Below are 17,729 nucleotides of genomic sequence, written 5' to 3' on the forward strand. Positions count from 1 at the left end.
TTGAGGGGCACCCAGAGGGCACTTTTGTTTTTTTTGTATATATTAGAGGGGTACACAGAGGTCACTTTTTTACATTTCATACAATTTAGGGGCATCCAGAGGGAACATTTTTGTGTTCTATACATTACAGGGGCAGCCAGAGGGAACTTTTTCATGCATTTTCCTCAGAAAGAGCACCTGTTCTACTACAGTGGAATCCAAGAGGGCACTTAAGCACGGTTTCTTTTGGACATGAGGGCACCACTGGTTGTATTCCTATAATCTGTAATGTATGCAGATGTAGGTATCATCTTCTTTTGTCTTTATCCAGGCAATGACTTTGAAGCTGCATGCCACCACCAGCTGTTTCGGAATACACAGGGTAATTTCATTGCATTGTAGATATATATATATATATTTGATTGAATGAATGAATGAATGCTTTGCTAGTTCCTTAACTTAATCTGGTATACTTAAATATAATTTACAGCTTTATAGTTACCCATTACCCTGCACAGTTATCATCGTATCCTTTAGGTTCAATTTTCTACCTGTGTGTGCAGTCCTGAAGAAAGGCTTTGTTTCATTTGTTCCATTAGCTTTTGTTTGTTTATGCTGTATTGTTTGGTTATACTGCCATCATCATTTTTCATCTGTTAATATAAACGGTTAAGCACTTGTTCTACCCTGGATAATGAGACTACTTCCTTTATACTTTTTTTCAAATCTTGAGTATGATTACCCCTAGTGCCACCATCCCACCTGATTCTATATGTTTAAACTGTGCCTTGAGGATTTGTTAGTGCTTTCTGTTCCCTTTCCCCCTGGGTGAGGATCTGCTCTGTGTTGCAGAGACAGTCTGTCTCTACATAACAAAAGTGAGCTTGGCACATGTGAAAATATAAAGACTCACCCCAATTAGTAAATCCAATACCATTGTCAATACATTTCAATCCAATCCTTTATATGAAACTCATTTTGAAGTACGCATAACAATCATTGTCCTTTATTTTTTTCTGTTTTAATGTACGAAAAAATAACAGAAAAACGAAACAAAGAAATAAATATCAGTATTTACAGTAGACATGGCTGTGTGTTTCAGCTATAATACACCCTTCTGGTCCTCATGAGAGCGCTGATGGAAGACAAACGACACAGCAGCATCCCAAGAGGCTTTCAACACTTGGTCCCTGAGGCCTTTTTTGTCATAGCAGTGATTCCACTGAGAGAGGTTGCTGGTACAGTCAGCATCATCCTCAGGAGGGCTTGAGGGCTTGGGAAAAATGAAATACTTTTTTTTTTCTATATTATTGATGATAATGCAAAATGATCATAACGTACCATGCCATATCTAACTACACGGGCACACAGAGGGCATTTTATACATTTGAGGGGCACCCAGAGGGCACTTTTGTTTTTTTTGTATATATTAGAGGGGTACACAGAGGTCACTTTTTTACATTTCATACAATTTAGGGGCATCCAGAGGGAACATTTTTGTGTTCTATACATTACAGGGGCAGCCAGAGGGAACTTTTTCATGCATTTTCCTCAGAAAGAGCACCTGTTCTACTACAGTGGAATCCAAGAGGGCACTTAAGCACGGTTTCTTTTGGACATGAGGGCACCACTGGTTGTATTCCTATAATCTGTAATGTATGCAGATGTAGGTATCATCTTCTTTTGTCTTTATCCAGGCAATGACTTTGAAGCTGCATGCCACCACCAGCTGTTTCGGAATACACAGGGTAATTTCATTGCATTGTAGATATATATATATATTTGATTGAATGAATGAATGAATGCTTTGCTAGTTCCTTAACTTAATCTGGTATACTTAAATATAATTTACAGCTTTATAGTTACCCATTACCCTGCACAGTTATCATCGTATCCTTTAGGTTCAATTTTCTACCTGTGTGTGCAGTCCTGAAGAAAGGCTTTGTTTCATTTGTTCCATTAGCTTTTGTTTGTTTATGCTGTATTGTTTGGTTATACTGCCATCATCATTTTTCATCTGTTAATATAAACGGTTAAGCACTTGTTCTACCCTGGATAATGAGACTACTTCCTTTATACTTTTTTTCAAATCTTGAGTATGATTACCCCTAGTGCCACCATCCCACCTGATTCTATATGTTTAAACTGTGCCTTGAGGATTTGTTAGTGCTTTCTGTTCCCTTTCCCCCTGGGTGAGGATCTGCTCTGTGTTGCAGAGACAGTCTGTCTCTACATAACAAAAGTGAGCTTGGCACATGTGAAAATATAAAGACTCACCCCAATTAGTAAATCCAATACCATTGTCAATACATTTCAATCCAATCCTTTATATGAAACTCATTTTGAAGTACGCATAACAATCATTGTCCTTTATTTTTTTCTGTTTTAATGTACGAAAAAATAACAGAAAAACGAAACAAAGAAATAAATATCAGTATTTACAGTAGACATGGCTGTGTGTTTCAGCTATAATACACCCTTCTGGTCCTCATGAGAGCGCTGATGGAAGACAAACGACACAGCAGCATCCCAAGAGGCTTTCAACACTTGGTCCCTGAGGCCTTTTTTGTCATAGCAGTGATTCCACTGAGAGAGGTTGCTGGTACAGTCAGCATCATCCTCAGGAGGCCGAGCCTCCCTGCCGTTCACACAGCGGCGACAGCGAAACCTAGAAAAAACACAAGAGGGAGAAAGAGAGAATGTTTCTGTTTATCAGCTACGTAGTCAAATTTGTACGACCAAGTTAGTACAACTCTAGGCAGATTAGGTAGATTGAGCAGTATAAACATCTAATTATTGAAATGTCTTTTACTTGTCATGTGTGTCACTGGTGGTTTCCTCGTTGAGAGTGAAGAGTTCCCGGAGTTCTCCAAGAGAGAAGTGACGCTCCACATCCTGTTCCTCATCCACCACACAGCTGCTGAGAGCTTTCTTGTGGGCCTGCCTCTGCAGGATCTTCTCCTCGATCGTCCCGGTCTTTAAAAACACAGACAACCAAGTCAAACTTGAATACTCTCTTATTCTATGATGTTGAAGAAAGTCATGTTCTATGTATTATTTCAAATATTCAGAAATGTGATGTTCTGTTAAATGTTTGGCCTGCCTCGTTTAAACTGTGTTTAACTTACAGATAGCAGCCTATAGATGTAGCAGGTCTTCTTCTGGCCGTCTCTCCACACCCGGGCCATAGCCTGTTCGTCATTTGCTGGGTTCCAGTCAGGATCAAACATGACCAGTCGATTTGCACCAATCAGATTTAGGCCACATCCACCAGCCTTGCTGCTCAGCATGAAGATGAACTCTGGATTCTGAAGAATAGAAGCATGGATGAAGATGGTGTACAAATGCTGCTCAAAGATCACAGTAAAGTTGATCATACTTTCAGACTCACAGATGGACTGTTGAACTTTTCCACAACCTTCGCCCTTTTTTTGATGGACATTGTGCCATCCAGGCGGACATAGAGGTATCTATAGGAGAACAAGAGGTGTGATGTTACTCACTGTTGTATGCAAATTACAAATTACAAGAACATTCAAGTCATGGTTTCACAAAATCACCTTCTAGATCTGCACAGCTTTTCAAACAGGTCCAGTGTTTGGGTGTAGTTTGAGACAAGCACCACCTTATCACTACTTGTGCTCTTTGTCATTGCCAAGATGTAGTCGAGAACCAGCATCTTCCCTGAAATACAGCAACAAAAAACCTTCAATACATAAAAGGTAAAACACATTGACTAGTTTATAGAAGAGCAATACAGAACTACTGCCTTTTTCTGACAGCTATGGTGGAGCAAATTGTGAAACAAACACTGATTTACAAAATGACTTGTCCAAATGAGTCATGAACAGCTGATCAGGTACAGATCTAAATGTTTGTCAGAGTTGTCCCTAAAACAGCTGCATACTGCTGTCAGGAAGGTAGCACACATAGCAGGTCTAGACCATACTTTACCTTGAATTATTACCAAAGACCCAACATCAAAACAGGATAAGATCCAGTCCCCTCTTACTGACAGGACTCGATCTTATCTCATCTTAATCCACCATGAGCATTGCACCTAGCAGTATTTAACTAGTTACAATGGCGAGGAAAAAACTTCCTTTTAAAAGGCAGAAACCTCGAGCAGAACCAGACTCATGTTAGACAGACATCTGCCTTGACCGAGTTGAGGTTGGAAGGAGGGATAGAGGAGAATAAGAGAGAGAGAGAACCTCCCAATACTCTACCAACTTACATTAGTTGGCGAAGAAAGTGGGAAAGCTGCATTACTCTCCAACACAAGCCCTGTGCTCAGCTGTTTGATCTTGTTCTTACCAGAGAGCTGAGGCTCCACGGCTTTGGTGCTGTAGCCAGGTGGAAAGAGATCCAGTGCTCCCTCGAAGCCCTCCTCCCCCGCTACACACTTCTCATGGATAAGAGCAGGGTCTAGGACACAATACAGGAGTCGTTACTTTATCTAAGAAGCATGTGGATAAAAACAAGTTAGATATCTACAACCATGGCTCCCCCCGTCCTGTGTCTAACAATGAGGCTTTTATTAAAGTACAATTATCAGTCTTCTTCTGAAAGTTAGAGAAATTGAAACAGTTGATCACTTTCATATGGGTAGATACAACATTTTACAGAGTGTGCAAGGTCAGTTACTTACGATTACAAAGTTTCTTGAGTGATGTGATTGAAGACAGGGAGGAGACACTTATTTTTCCCTCTTGTAATGACTCAATGGGTTTGGCCTGCCTTAGGAAGCGCTTGTACAGTTCTGATTGCAGAGGAGTCAGCCTGCCAGGAAACAAAGATAACCAGATACATTACTTCATGTAAAATCTATTTTTCTTATTAGATATTGTTCAAAATCATATGAAAATATAACAATATACATTATAAGTTACAAGGGGGCTGTATATGACTGATAAAAACATGTCCAAAACTGAGGTAAGAAAGCTTTTTGAGACAAATACCTCTTCAATAAAGGTAATCAACTTACCTGCAACACACAACCTGCTCAATCTTCACAGGGAGATATTTAGATAAGATATCTGATGTTCTCCTTATCAAACACCTGTGAATGAAGAACAGTCAGTATTAAGAGAGACATTTGAAATAAACATAATCAAAAATACAATACAAAAAGAAAATCAAATCAAATCAAAACATTTAAAGGGGTGTTTTCTGAAACTGGAAGATTTTAGTCAACAAATTTTAACATTTCTTTCAATATAAAGGTTGTATTTTAATTTTGTCATTATTAGTTATCATGTAATAAATACTGACATTATTTTAAATGTGCTGAAGTTGAGGTGTTAATTTTATATCTGGCCTTTAAACTGGTAACAGCAGTGATGGATTAGTAATTCATCCAAATAGTCAGTGCTGCAGGAGATTAGAAAAATAATTTGATTTGGCAATTTAATAGAGAGGACTCAGAACATCACATTAAAGTAGGGCTGGGCGATAATTCAATAATGATAATTATCGTGATACAATTTTTCTCAATATAAATATATCACATTTTCAATCAAAATGTTGATTTATTTAAACCGGCAGTCACACTGATGAACACTTAACACTGTGTCATAAACCAGCTACCTCATGGACAGAGCCACCTTCATCCTTGCACTATTGCATGTTAAGTTTGTCTGTTGTTTCTTTTATTGCACTCGTGCCTTTTGTACTTATATATTTTTTTTTATTAGTACTTGATTTTTAGTGTCTGTCTATTTATGTTTGTACAGGGAATACGCAAAAATACCGGAGTCAAATTCTTTGTATTCTGGAGATAAATTGTGATTAAAGTTATTTCTGATTCTGTAATCACAACCCCCAACCACTGGAAAGGGAAGGGTGCTACTGTGCCTTAAACGCTAGTTGACACCCAACATTATAGAAAATTTTGAATTCACAAACAACTAAAATTTGAATAAAAAATTAGCAATTCAAGAAGCTGTTTTTCATACTGTGTATGTTTGTTTTTACATAACCTGGTGCAATTTTTATCGTGCAATAACTTACCTTATCTATTTATCAGATAGAAGTGTACATAGTGTGTATATATCTGTAATAGTTGCCATATTTTATTTTATTTTATTCTATTCTATTTTATTTTATTTTATTTTATTTTATTTTACCCTTGTCATTGCTATTATTATTACTGTTATTATATTTTTTAACTGTGTTAGTAGATTGTTGTATTCCCCTGTCCCATGTTGTAAGCTGCTGTAACAAAAGAAATTTCCCCCAACGGGAGACAAATAAAGTATATCTTATATATCTTATATATCTTATCTTATCTTAAGCTTATCAGAAAACCACAAACCCAGACACAAGACAACAAACCGTTTGGTTTCTTTAATTTTCACCCAGGGGCAAAAATCTGTCTTTACATTAAAATGAAATAATGATTTGATATTTATTGTGATAATAATTGATATCGACTAATATGAAAAATTCTATTGTGATAACATCTTTTTCAATATCGCCCAGCTCTACATTAAAGTATAAATATTTAAACATTAAACCAAAAAGTCAAAGCTCAGATCCCATTGAGAAAAAAACAAAACAAACATTATTTTATAAAGAGGGAAAAAAAGAGAAAAGTGAAATAAGAAATGAAAGACCATGTGTTAGCTCACCTGTTGACAATGCTGATGAGCTCTTTGAGTTTCTCCTCTCCTGTCAGTCTGTCTTTATCAGAAGCATCTGCGTCCCGCCCCTTGAGGATGGGAAGCTCAAAACGTTTTTTAAACTCCTGGGCAGTTCCTAGAAGTGAGTTGAAAATCAACAAAGGTTAAACTGAAGAAAAAACTCAATGGATTTGACTTCTGGTTATTATTGGTGTTATTTTGTGTGACATAGGTCTGCTTACCAAGGATCCCAGCGTTAACAAAGTGGACCAGGCTGAAGTACTCCAGCAGGTCGTTCTGGATGGGAGTGCCTGAGATCAGCACTCTCCTCTGAGCACTCATGGCATTAAGAGCCTGGTATGTCTGGTTGTCAGAATTTTTCAGCCGATGGCCCTACAGCACACACAGTGGATGTTACACACACAAGTCAACCAACTTTGACAGCTCTGATGTTTAATGGATGAGATCAAATACCTCATCACAGATGACAAGTCCAACTTTGCCCTTGTGTAGAACCTCAGCATGAAGTCGAAATGTCTCATATGAGATAATCAGGATCGGGGTCGGCACTCTCAAACCATGCTGAGACATGAAGTTCACTGTTGAACAGACAAACAAACAAAATAACTAAACAGAAATGTCAGAATCTTGAATGTTTTCAAAAACTAATAAGTTCTTTGGACATCCAAAACCAAATCATTAGAATAATAGATAAACACAATCAAAATAAAAATAAATAAATGAATTAAAATAAAATAAAAAATAAATAAAAAAGAACATTAAAAAAAATATACACCCAATATAAACATTAAATAGAATAAAGAAAAACATTCAGTGACATTAACAAATTGTACCTAGTTGTCTATCGATGTCGGCCTTTGAACCTCCATCGATGGCCACTGGTGTGACGCGTGCTCCCAACCACTTTCCCACTTCGTTGTACCAGTTACGCACCAGACTGGAAGGTGAAACCACAATAACTTTGTCTATCTCTGGCTTAAAATCCGGACTTTGGCGTAGCAGGGTCCACATGAGAGTGATGCACTGCAAAGTCTTCCCCAGGCCCATCTCATCAGCCATGATGCAGCCGTATGATCCAGGGATCCGCCTGCCTGTCACACACTCCCACAGGAACTTCACCCCCTCAAGAAATCAAAGAGATGCATTTTTTAATTAAAGGACAAAATAATCAAATATTTTGCTTAGTAAAAAAACAACTTAAGAAATAAAGAAATGTGGAATGTTGATTTCTGAAGATATTGTCCTTCTCATTAGTGCTGGGCCATCTTGAAAAGGATGTAATTACAATAACGTTTTTCATATCGGTCGATATCGATCATCTTCACAATAAATATCAAATCATTCTTTCATATCGTTTTAAAAGGCAGATGTTTTTCACCTTAGTGAAAGTTGAAGAACCCAGACGGTTTGTTAGCTTGTATCTGGGATTTAGTAGTTTTGTAAATAGCCAAAATATCGTAACTAATGAAGTTTAGTGGCCTTTCTTGTCAAGCATGTCTTCACTCTGCTTTGATCTGGTAGGTTTTGCATTTTCTTCAGTGTTGCTGAGTTTACATTCCGCTCCAAATGCCTTTAAGCCCTTCCTACCTCTTACCCTGCGACATGATTGGCTGTTCCATGCCGATTTCTTCTTCTGTTCAATGTTAGGTGGGAACTAGCGTTTAAGACACACTGCCCTATCCCTTTCCATTGGTTGGTGTGTCAACGTTTTATCGTACATTTGTTACATTTTCATTGAGAAAAATTAATATTAAGATAATTATCGTTTTATCGCACGTTTTACTGCTCTAACCTTACAATTGAAAGTAGGAGCAGTAATCAAAAGCTTCGGAAAAAGCTAGTGTGTCTACCATTTCATGAGTTACTCTTGTCAATCTACTGTTCTGGATAAGAATTAACTACTTCAGAAAAAGACACTAAATTAAAGGCTGATTTTAGAAAAGCAGAAATCTGCAACTCTGGTGTGTAACACTATTATAAATGCAATATTATATAACTAGTTTTAATAAAATTTCTTGAAGGCTAGAAATCAAAATCCAAGGTTTACCTCTCTCTGATGGGGTCTGAGAACTTTTCCCACAACTGGATCCACAACAACATGAACGGGCAGTTTTTCTCTGTAGAGAATAAGAAATAATTGCGTCAAGCCTTTATTCTTATTTTAAAATAACTAAAAGCATTCATGAAACAATGTTAAGTAGAGCTTTGAAGTAGCTTGTGGGAGCTGCCCAAGGTTTAGCTTACTGCTATTAATCAATACATCTGATCAGTATTGATCAATAAATATGAGTGCACTCACTAAATAATACATAATATAATACAACTTTTTCAAATCATGCAACAGTTTCTGTAGAATCACTTAAAAACAATCCCCAAAAAGGAAGTGTGAACAAAAACAAAGGTTGTCTTCTCAACTGCAGACATGGACTTAAGGACTGGTTCCAACCATGTACATGATATGGAAACTTGTAGTACATTGAGTATACAAATCGTGGCTTGCAGCGGGCAGCAGTAGCTCAGTCCATAGGGACTTGACTTGGAACCGAAGGGTCGTTGGTTCGAGTCCCAGCATAGACGAAGTTTGGCAAGTGGACTGGTGGCTGGAGAGGTGCTGGTTCACTTGCCTGGGCACTGCTGAGGTGCCCTTGAGCAATCCCCCAACTGCTTGGGATGCACTGGTTGATGGCAACATCCTCACTCTGACATTTCTCCCTAAGTGCATGTCCACTGCATGTGTGTGCATTGTATGTATATACCAAAAACAGTGCGTGTAGCGTGACCAAAAAATAACACGAGTGAAAAAATTGAATTTCCCCCTGTGGATTAATTAAGTACGTTCTTCTTCTTCTTGTGTTGCTTGTGTTAACTGACCATCAAGCCTATTAACCAGAGATCATGCAAAACATTGAATAGAGGCATGTTTGTGTGTGTTTTGAACCTACTTTTCAGCTTTGATGAGGTCATGAGCGCTCAGGGTTGGGGGTTCATAAAGAACCAAAGCATCTTCTGCAAAGGGATCATGAAGTGCCTTTCTTACTCCTGCCCGCTTCAGACCAAGAGCTCGGATTCCCAGAGCGCCTGTGGGTGCATCATCAAAAACAATAGAAATATATCTTTACTTTAAGTGTCAGACAGGAATGTGAACAAGAACTCCTAGTGACAATTAAAACGTTACCTTGGTAATTTTGAATTGGGATCTTGAATGGCTTAGAGAGGATGCTGCGGATGAATGCCTCCTGTAAAAACAATGGTTAACATTTCAGCCAGATTTTGTCATGGCATATTACAAAAAATATACAAGTGGTTCTCCACTGCACTTACATGTGCATCACCATCCAAGCATGTAGGGCGGTTGTTCAGCTGTGACAGAGGCTTTCTGAAAACAGAAATGTGGTTTTCTCTCTTCTCTTTGTCTCCTTTTCTTTTTTTCTCCTGCAAAAACAAAGTATTACAATTTCTTCAATTCCAACCAATCCATGCTTACACACACTTTTCTACTTATTCACTATCATTTTTCACTTCTTCAAGAATAACCCTTTCATCTCTTTCGAAATAGGTGGCTTGGGAAAATGTTAATATTATAGAATTTAGAAAAACCATACAATGCATATTAAACCATAAAGTCAGAGCTAGAAAGTGATGTCACATGTGTTTTTAAAGCTGCTGTTGGTAGTCACAGAGTAAACAACTGTTCAGAGCGAGGGACTTTGAATGTCAACACTATTCCTCCCAACCAGATTTCCTCTTAGCCCCCCAACACAGATCGGCGTGTGAAGTCATGATAGTGCCGGACTCATAACCAATCGGAGGACATAGTGGGGGCCGCCCCTTAACCAATCAGGACAGAGGATTGGAGATTAGCTATGATTGGTCCGTCATAACGGGAACAAGGGGAATAATAACATTGCTTGATACAAAGGCACTGGAAAACACAGAGATTTCACAATAGTCTCAAATTACTTCACTAATCAATGAGTACCAATGGGTATTATGACCTTTGCTCCAATCCCAGCAGAAAAAAAGTCACGTTTTTTAACACCATTCCTACCAACAGCGGCTTTAACTACATATTCATTATCATTTTTCACTTCTTCAAGAATAACATTTTCATCTCTTTCCAAACAAGTGGCTTGGGAAAATGTTAATATTATAGAATTTGGAAAAACCATACAATGCATATTAGACAATAAAGTCAGAGCTAGAAAGTGATGTCACATGTGTTTTGTTAAGCTGATAAAATAAGATGCCAAATAAACTCAGATGATGCTGAATAGAAGAGACTTCTTGTATTCCATAAAGTACCTCCAAAACCAAGTGAGCTCGCACACACAAGGAATTTGATGTGGTGAATGGAACACTGGTACTTAATAACAAGACAGCAAGGACAATAAATGTATAAACCTAAACACAAATCCAAAAATTCTAAATAAAAATACTCTCTGTTCAAAGAAAGGTATCGAAGTACTTTTAAAGACATGAAATAAGTTAAATTAGCCTAAGCCAGAGTGCACATGGAGTAGATGAATATAATAATAAAATATGTTATGGAATAAATTAAAATACTGCACATGGTTTTGCACCTGAAATCAAAGTGTTGCACATGTATGTGATCTGTCACAGGAGTGGTTTACAGTTTGATTGTATGGTCTCTCTAAACACACAGAGGGTGAAACTATTTCAATGTTTAGCTGTCGGTTCAACTTGAACAGTTTAAACAGGCTTTGAATTAAATCAAATCATCAATGAAGTAAATGAATCTTTGTTAGTTTACTCACAGTTTGGTATGTCCAGTCTTCATCTTTACTGTCATCGTCTCCCTGCTTCCGTTTAGCAACCTGACTGGGTGCAAGACTCCTTCTCTGTGATGGAGACAGTATGCGGATAACACACATTATAAATCAGACATTGATCCCTGAATGTATACTTTGCCAAAGTGGAAATACATATTTACATTTTGGCTCGCTTACCATGTTTCTGGTATCTTCGGCGTGATATTCAGAGAGATATTCCACTCGTTGCTAGCTAACCCTTCCTACACAGAAGCATCTTCCTGCTTCATTTCCACAGCAGAGGCGTTCATGTCTGTTTCGCTTTCTTCCTGTAATGCTCGCTGCTGGGTAACTACTTTAACAGGCTTTAGTTAGTGATACTATAAAGTGATGTTCACCATGTTATGAAGTTTAACTTACAACTGCAGCTAAACATCGATTATGATTTTATTCCGGATGTTATTAAATTTCGCGCGAAATGTTACACAACAGTACGGCAAGCCAGGAAGGTCAAACTAAGAACTTCTTCTTCTACTCGGGTTATTATCGGCGGTTAGCAAACAACTTCTAGGTGTAATACCGCCACCTACTGGTGCGGAGTGTGGATCTGGAACTATTAACTCTCTTGTCTAAGAAATAATAATTTGATGATGATAAAGATTGAAGATTAGCCCAATCAAGGTCGAGATGGTTCCTGAGATGGTGGGATAGCTCAGGGTTTATTTTTACCCTTTTCTATCTATGGATAGATCTGTGTTGGAAGGAGGCAAAATGACATAAGAGGTTACAGGATACTGTGGATCAAGGCACCAAAATAAATATGTAAAGCGATAAAGAAGTCAAGAAATAAAGAAAAAGAAAATAAAGAATAAGGAAAAGAAAATAAACTAAAGAAAAAGAAAATAAACTAAAGTAGTGAATGAAAAAGTGAAAAGTGTATGTGTTTTTTAATGTATGTGTCCCATGTATGTGTACATCAATCGGAAGGTTGGCGGTTCAATCCCAGCTCTGGCAGCCACATGCCGAAGTGTCCTTGAGCAAGACACTGAACCCAGAATTGCTCCCTCTGTTGTTCAGAGGTGTGTAAATGTGAACGAATGAGATTAGATTACTGATGGTCCCTCACTAAATAGCAGCCTCTACCATCAGTGGGTGAATGGGTATGAATAGGTGAATGTGACAAGTAGTGTAATAGCGCTTTGATTAGTCAGAAAGAAAAGCGCTATATAAGTACAAGTCCATTTACCATTCCATTTACCATATGGGTTTGGTGTGTATGATGTGTGGTATGAGCTCAGGCAGCAGTGGTCGGGCAGAGGTTACTGGGTTTATGGAGGGTTCAGTGGGTGGAGGACTTTTTGGAGTTGAATATTGAATGACATGTGGACTGTGGGGCGTGCTTTCATGATGGTTTTCCAGAGGGCAGGGTTGTTGGTGGCAGATGATAGAAATCTCAGCACTATAGCTTGGTGTCGCTGTTTGACTGTCTGGATGCCTGATATGGGGTAGATGTAGTGATTGCTGATGAAGGGTGGGAGTCTATGGGCCAGTTTGAGTGCTTTGTTTTGTATTGCCATCTACAGGAAGGGACAGAGCAGACTGTTCTTCCTGAGGAGACTCAGGTCCTTCAGTGTCTGCAGCAGGCTTCTGAAGACCTTCTATCAGTCTGTGGTGGCCAGTGCTCTCTTCTTTGCTGTGGCGTGTTCCGGGGATGGAGGTATCAAGACGGGTGAGGCCAGCAAGCTCAACAAGCTGGTAAAGAAGGCCCGCTCTGTGGTTGGCCTAGAACTGGACAGTCTGGAGTCAGTGGCTGAGAGGAGGTTGATGGACAAACTGCGAGCCATCCTGGACAACCCCTCTCACCCTCTCCGTGATGAGCTGTGGCTGATGGGGAGCTCGTTCAGTCAACGCATCATCCCACCACGGTGCAAGACTGAACGCTTCAGGCGCTCCTTTGTGCCCACTGCCATCAGACTGTTGAACAGTAACGGAGGACACAGACTGCACCATGCTGTAACAACTGAATTTCCCCCCCGGGATCAATAAAGTAATATCTTATCTTATCTTATCTTATCTTATTAACTATGGACAGTGAAGTTGGTGGTCTGACAGGGTGATCCAGGCTGGGAGGAGTACTCAAATAGTGGGCGGATGTCTGCCAGGTAGAATCTGGTTATTGATATGTGGTGTTGGTTTCGGGTGAAGATGACGCATTGGGTTTTGACGGGGTTGAGGGTGATTCTCCAGAGGTTTGACCAGTCTTCTATTTCAGTGATACCTTGTTGTAGTTTGGAGGCGGTGAGCTGTGGGGATTTGGATGTGGACCAGTAGCAGAGATCATCTGGAAATTGTAAGACTTTTACTATGATGGATGGGGGGGGGGAGTATAGAGGAAGAGAAGGGGCCTGAGAACTGAACCTTGGGGGGAATCCTGCTCAGCCCATTAATTGCTTTCTTCTGATGTCAAGTGGATGACGGTGACTTCTCTTTTTTTATACACTGGTTTTGATTTTCAGGGTAGTTTTTTGTGAGTTTACGGTTTTAGCATGTTAGTCTTTTTACCCAAATTTCCCTCCCAGGTAATCTCAAATAATTATACAATTTGATAAATTATGTTGCATTTATGTTGCAGCTGAGTTTATTTTTTGTCATTGTTAGTTAATGTTGTGCCATGATTTAAGTCAGTTTTGTCATGTAAATGTATATGAAGAGGCCAGGTGTGTGGTTTCCCTTTTTTTCCAAATGTATCTGAAGTCCGGAGCAATATCTGATCGGACATTGCCAGGTTCACAGGTTCACTTCACAGGTTCACTGTGTCCTTGGATGTGTTCAGCTTCAGCAGTTCAACACATTTGCAAATGCAACTTATCTAGTTATAATTACTTTACTTATTTAGTTAGTTAGTTACCACCAAGCACTCCAATGTACAGTACATTATACATACATACATACATACATACATACATACATACATACATACATACATACATACATACATACATACATACATACATACATACATACATAGACAATCACTGACATACGGCTCACTCACTGGTTACGTTTTTACATTACGTAATCCTCACCTAAAAAATTATTGCCAACGACCTCCTTGCTCATAACGATGACTGAAGAGTAACTATTAGGCTTGATGAACGGGATACCCCCACTTATGATTCAACAGCAAAAATAAGATAAATATTTACAGCCTACTATTTTGCTGTAAAGGTCCAGGCTACCTCGATGGTGCTAACAGTCCTACAGATGTTGACACTGCTTGATTTAAATACAAATTTAGAAAAATCAAGCATGGCAATGTTAAATGAAAGATAAGCACATTTTTTTAAAACCTGAAAGATATGTTCAGTACCTTTGAGTAAGAAATGAATATATAAAAGGTATTGTTTAATACAGAAACATTCTTGGTTAATGTGAAACTTAAGGACAGACAGGCAGTAGTCCTTGGCAACCCTGCACCATAAATTTAGCTTTTTGAGTTATAAACTCTAAAAAGAAAACAGGAAAAACAGGTTTTTATAATGTTTTATTTCCATAATGTACAAAAATAGTGCTTCTAAGGCATTCAAATATATTGCCAACAATTCTGAATATATTCAAGACAATATAGTACCATGACATACGTATTTTAACATAAGATTGTTTCTCCAAAGTTTTCATTTGTAAAGGACCTGACAGGTTCACAGAAGAATAATGTCTTTTACAATGGTCTGAACATACATTTCAAATAAGAGTCTTGTGACAGCAGTGCAGTAGCCCTGTTTTACTGCAGAGTGAATAAACTGTGAGTAAACTCTCGGGCAGCAGGGGGTGCCAGTCTCATGTGTATTTGTAGTGTTCCCTGGTAGTAGTGTTCCCCGAGAGCCAACAAGCTGGGTCACAGATCAGTTTTTCTTACCCAGATTCACCTGCCATGCAATGTATGTGACACACTCCTCTGTTTTACTTCAAAATAAGATTGATGAGTTGGATGAATTCATTTTTTAAACTTTATTTTCAGGAGTCTGGAGTATTTCATTCATAAAGTCTCATTGTTTAATTGTTCAATGATTCATGTGTTCTTTTAAGTCATTTTAAGTGTATTCACAATTTTTTTCACCATCCAAATTTAAGAATTTTAAATTTTTCTGAGAAACTGAAGAATCCAGCGTGTGTGTATTTGTTGAGAAATTTTGCTTCAACAATTATTTCATTAATTTTTATACAACAGTGGCATTTTTATTGATATTTTCACCAAATAATAAAAAAAAATGCATTTTGTATTTTGAAATACAAGTCATTTATAGATACTGAAAATCAACATTAAGGTTTTACTGTTCTATTGTTTCAGATTTAATCATTTGCGCCAATCAAGCTCATTCTCAGAATTATTTTGTTCCTTCTTCACTGTACTTCCATTATCAGATGACTTTCTGTCTTGAATTAAAAGATTCATACATAACATTTAAAAAGAAACAAAGCAGCAGAAAGAGCTGTAAAAAGCTCATTGATCAAGGTTTGCAGATTACCGAAATGTTTTGGTTTAATTCAATTTGATTCTTAAGATGTAATATGGTACAAATGATCATCATCACATGGCACACTCCAGACTCATTTGAATGACTTCATGAAAAATATGCATTAGGACTTGATGACTATTATGGGACTGATGTCAAGTGTGTTAGCAAAACAAACACAATGAAACACACATCAGTCCATTATATCTGTGCCAGTATAGAAGTAATGGGTCTAATCAAGCCTCAAAATGTACTTCAGTTCAAGTCTCACTGAAATGTATTGTTGTATTAAAAAAATGAAAATATGTAAATGAAAAAAAAAAAAACAAGTATACATGGCTTATTCATTAATAATAAACATGGTCAAAACTGGTTAAACAGGTTTAATGAAAATAAAGAATAAATAAAATAATTTAAACAATAAATACTCTTATGTACAGTAAGGCAACATGATGCTTAGCATCTCTCTAGAGAAGTTTGGTTCAGAAAAGTTTGAATTAAACAGCAGCACAAGGCCTCAGAAATGATGTTCCTACAGTGACGATCTGAATATCACATTCAACACTTATGCATAAGCTGGCAACATGTAAAGTAATGGAAAATGGTTTTAATGATTTAGAATTGGTGTGTATTTTTTTACAGAATAGTATAATTGTACTGAAGTAATCTCATTTATATAACTCTTTTCTTTTTGGGTCAAGAACGCTTAAGATCCAAAAGGGGGACCAACCAGAAATATGATGCATCGTTTTATGCTATCTGTCTTCTTTGACAGAAGACAAATAGACAAAATTGAAATAAGGGACCTTTGAGACAAAGTGGAAGCACCCTTGTCCTGTTTTTGTCAAATATAATATATAATAATAACAAGAGGGAAAAAGTTTGCCAAGAAGTGAAACTATTCACATGCTGCTAAGTCCAAGGCTAACAGTCTTTTTTAAATGTTATACTCTGAACGCAAGAATACAAACAGATAACAGATCATAATACAGCTATTGGTTAAAAAGACAAGTTTGCATTTCATTTTTACCATCAAAAATCTGCAAATGAAATTCAAAAATGAATGAATGAACTCTACCCTGTAAAATGATCCAAGCCCAGAAATATGTTCTGTCTGTTTTGGAGAAATGTATCACAGTCCAGAGACTGATTCAACAGTTGGGTCCATAGGGATTGTGTTTGGACCTTTATTTGTAATAATTTTGACTGAATATTCTCTTGAGAGTTTCTGTTTAGCTTCTAACAGTACAACCTGCTGTTGTTTGAAACATGAGTTGGTGTAATTGAAAGCAAATGTGAGGTTCTGTGTGGACTTGGCTGTAAGCATTCTTCAGATGATCCAGATGAAAGTTGGAAGTATTTCAGTAGGCTGAATAGTGTGAAGCGGGGTCGATGGTAGTAATGAAAATATCTGGAGGTGTTTTGTTATCCCAGTGTTATCTGTGGAAACACTCTTTAGAGATACATGCTGCTGAGACACAAAGTACAAACAGGCCAAAGCCTCACAGGGATATTTTTAGACTTGTTTCAAGCAGCTGAACACAAAAAGATTGAATGAATGCTATCTTAGAGCACTCGCATGTACAAAATAAATCTTCCACTACATGATACGTGATACTGTGCTGTAAACTTTTTCAGATTACAACAGGGTCAAAATGTTTTATTAGTCAGATGTGAAGGACTGCAAACTGAAACTGTTTTTGTTTCAAGCTTTATGTGGTCCACTCAGGTTTCTCTGAGATCCATGAACATGTGCAGCACAGAGGGGCAGAACACAGTGAAACAAAGCTTTTGGATTGATACACAGAATATCAAGGAATACT

General features: G+C 37.8%; 1 protein-coding gene across 1 annotated transcript; it reads right to left on the bottom strand.

The window, feature by feature from the left end:
- Window positions 1-2,327: 2,327 nt before the first annotated feature.
- rad54l (RAD54 like) lies at window positions 2,328-11,913 on the bottom strand. The gene is made up of 18 exons (XM_034674713.1): window positions 11,591-11,913; window positions 11,399-11,482; window positions 9,945-10,055; window positions 9,799-9,859; window positions 9,566-9,701; window positions 8,671-8,740; window positions 7,457-7,745; window positions 7,077-7,201; window positions 6,845-6,995; window positions 6,612-6,738; window positions 4,967-5,041; window positions 4,631-4,761; window positions 4,297-4,407; window positions 3,540-3,663; window positions 3,371-3,449; window positions 3,108-3,287; window positions 2,792-2,955; window positions 2,328-2,647 (listed from the first exon to the last, which is right to left on the bottom strand). Exons 1-18 carry the CDS (start codon window positions 11,591-11,593, stop codon window positions 2,446-2,448), a joined length of 2,223 nt encoding a protein of 740 aa, XP_034530604.1. The 5' UTR covers window positions 11,594-11,913; the 3' UTR covers window positions 2,328-2,445.
- Window positions 11,914-17,729: the final 5,816 nt, after the last annotated feature.

Source organism: Notolabrus celidotus, chromosome 2 (genome assembly GCF_009762535.1).
Source record: "Notolabrus celidotus isolate fNotCel1 chromosome 2, fNotCel1.pri, whole genome shotgun sequence".
Lineage (NCBI taxonomy): Eukaryota > Metazoa > Chordata > Actinopteri > Labriformes > Labridae > Notolabrus > Notolabrus celidotus.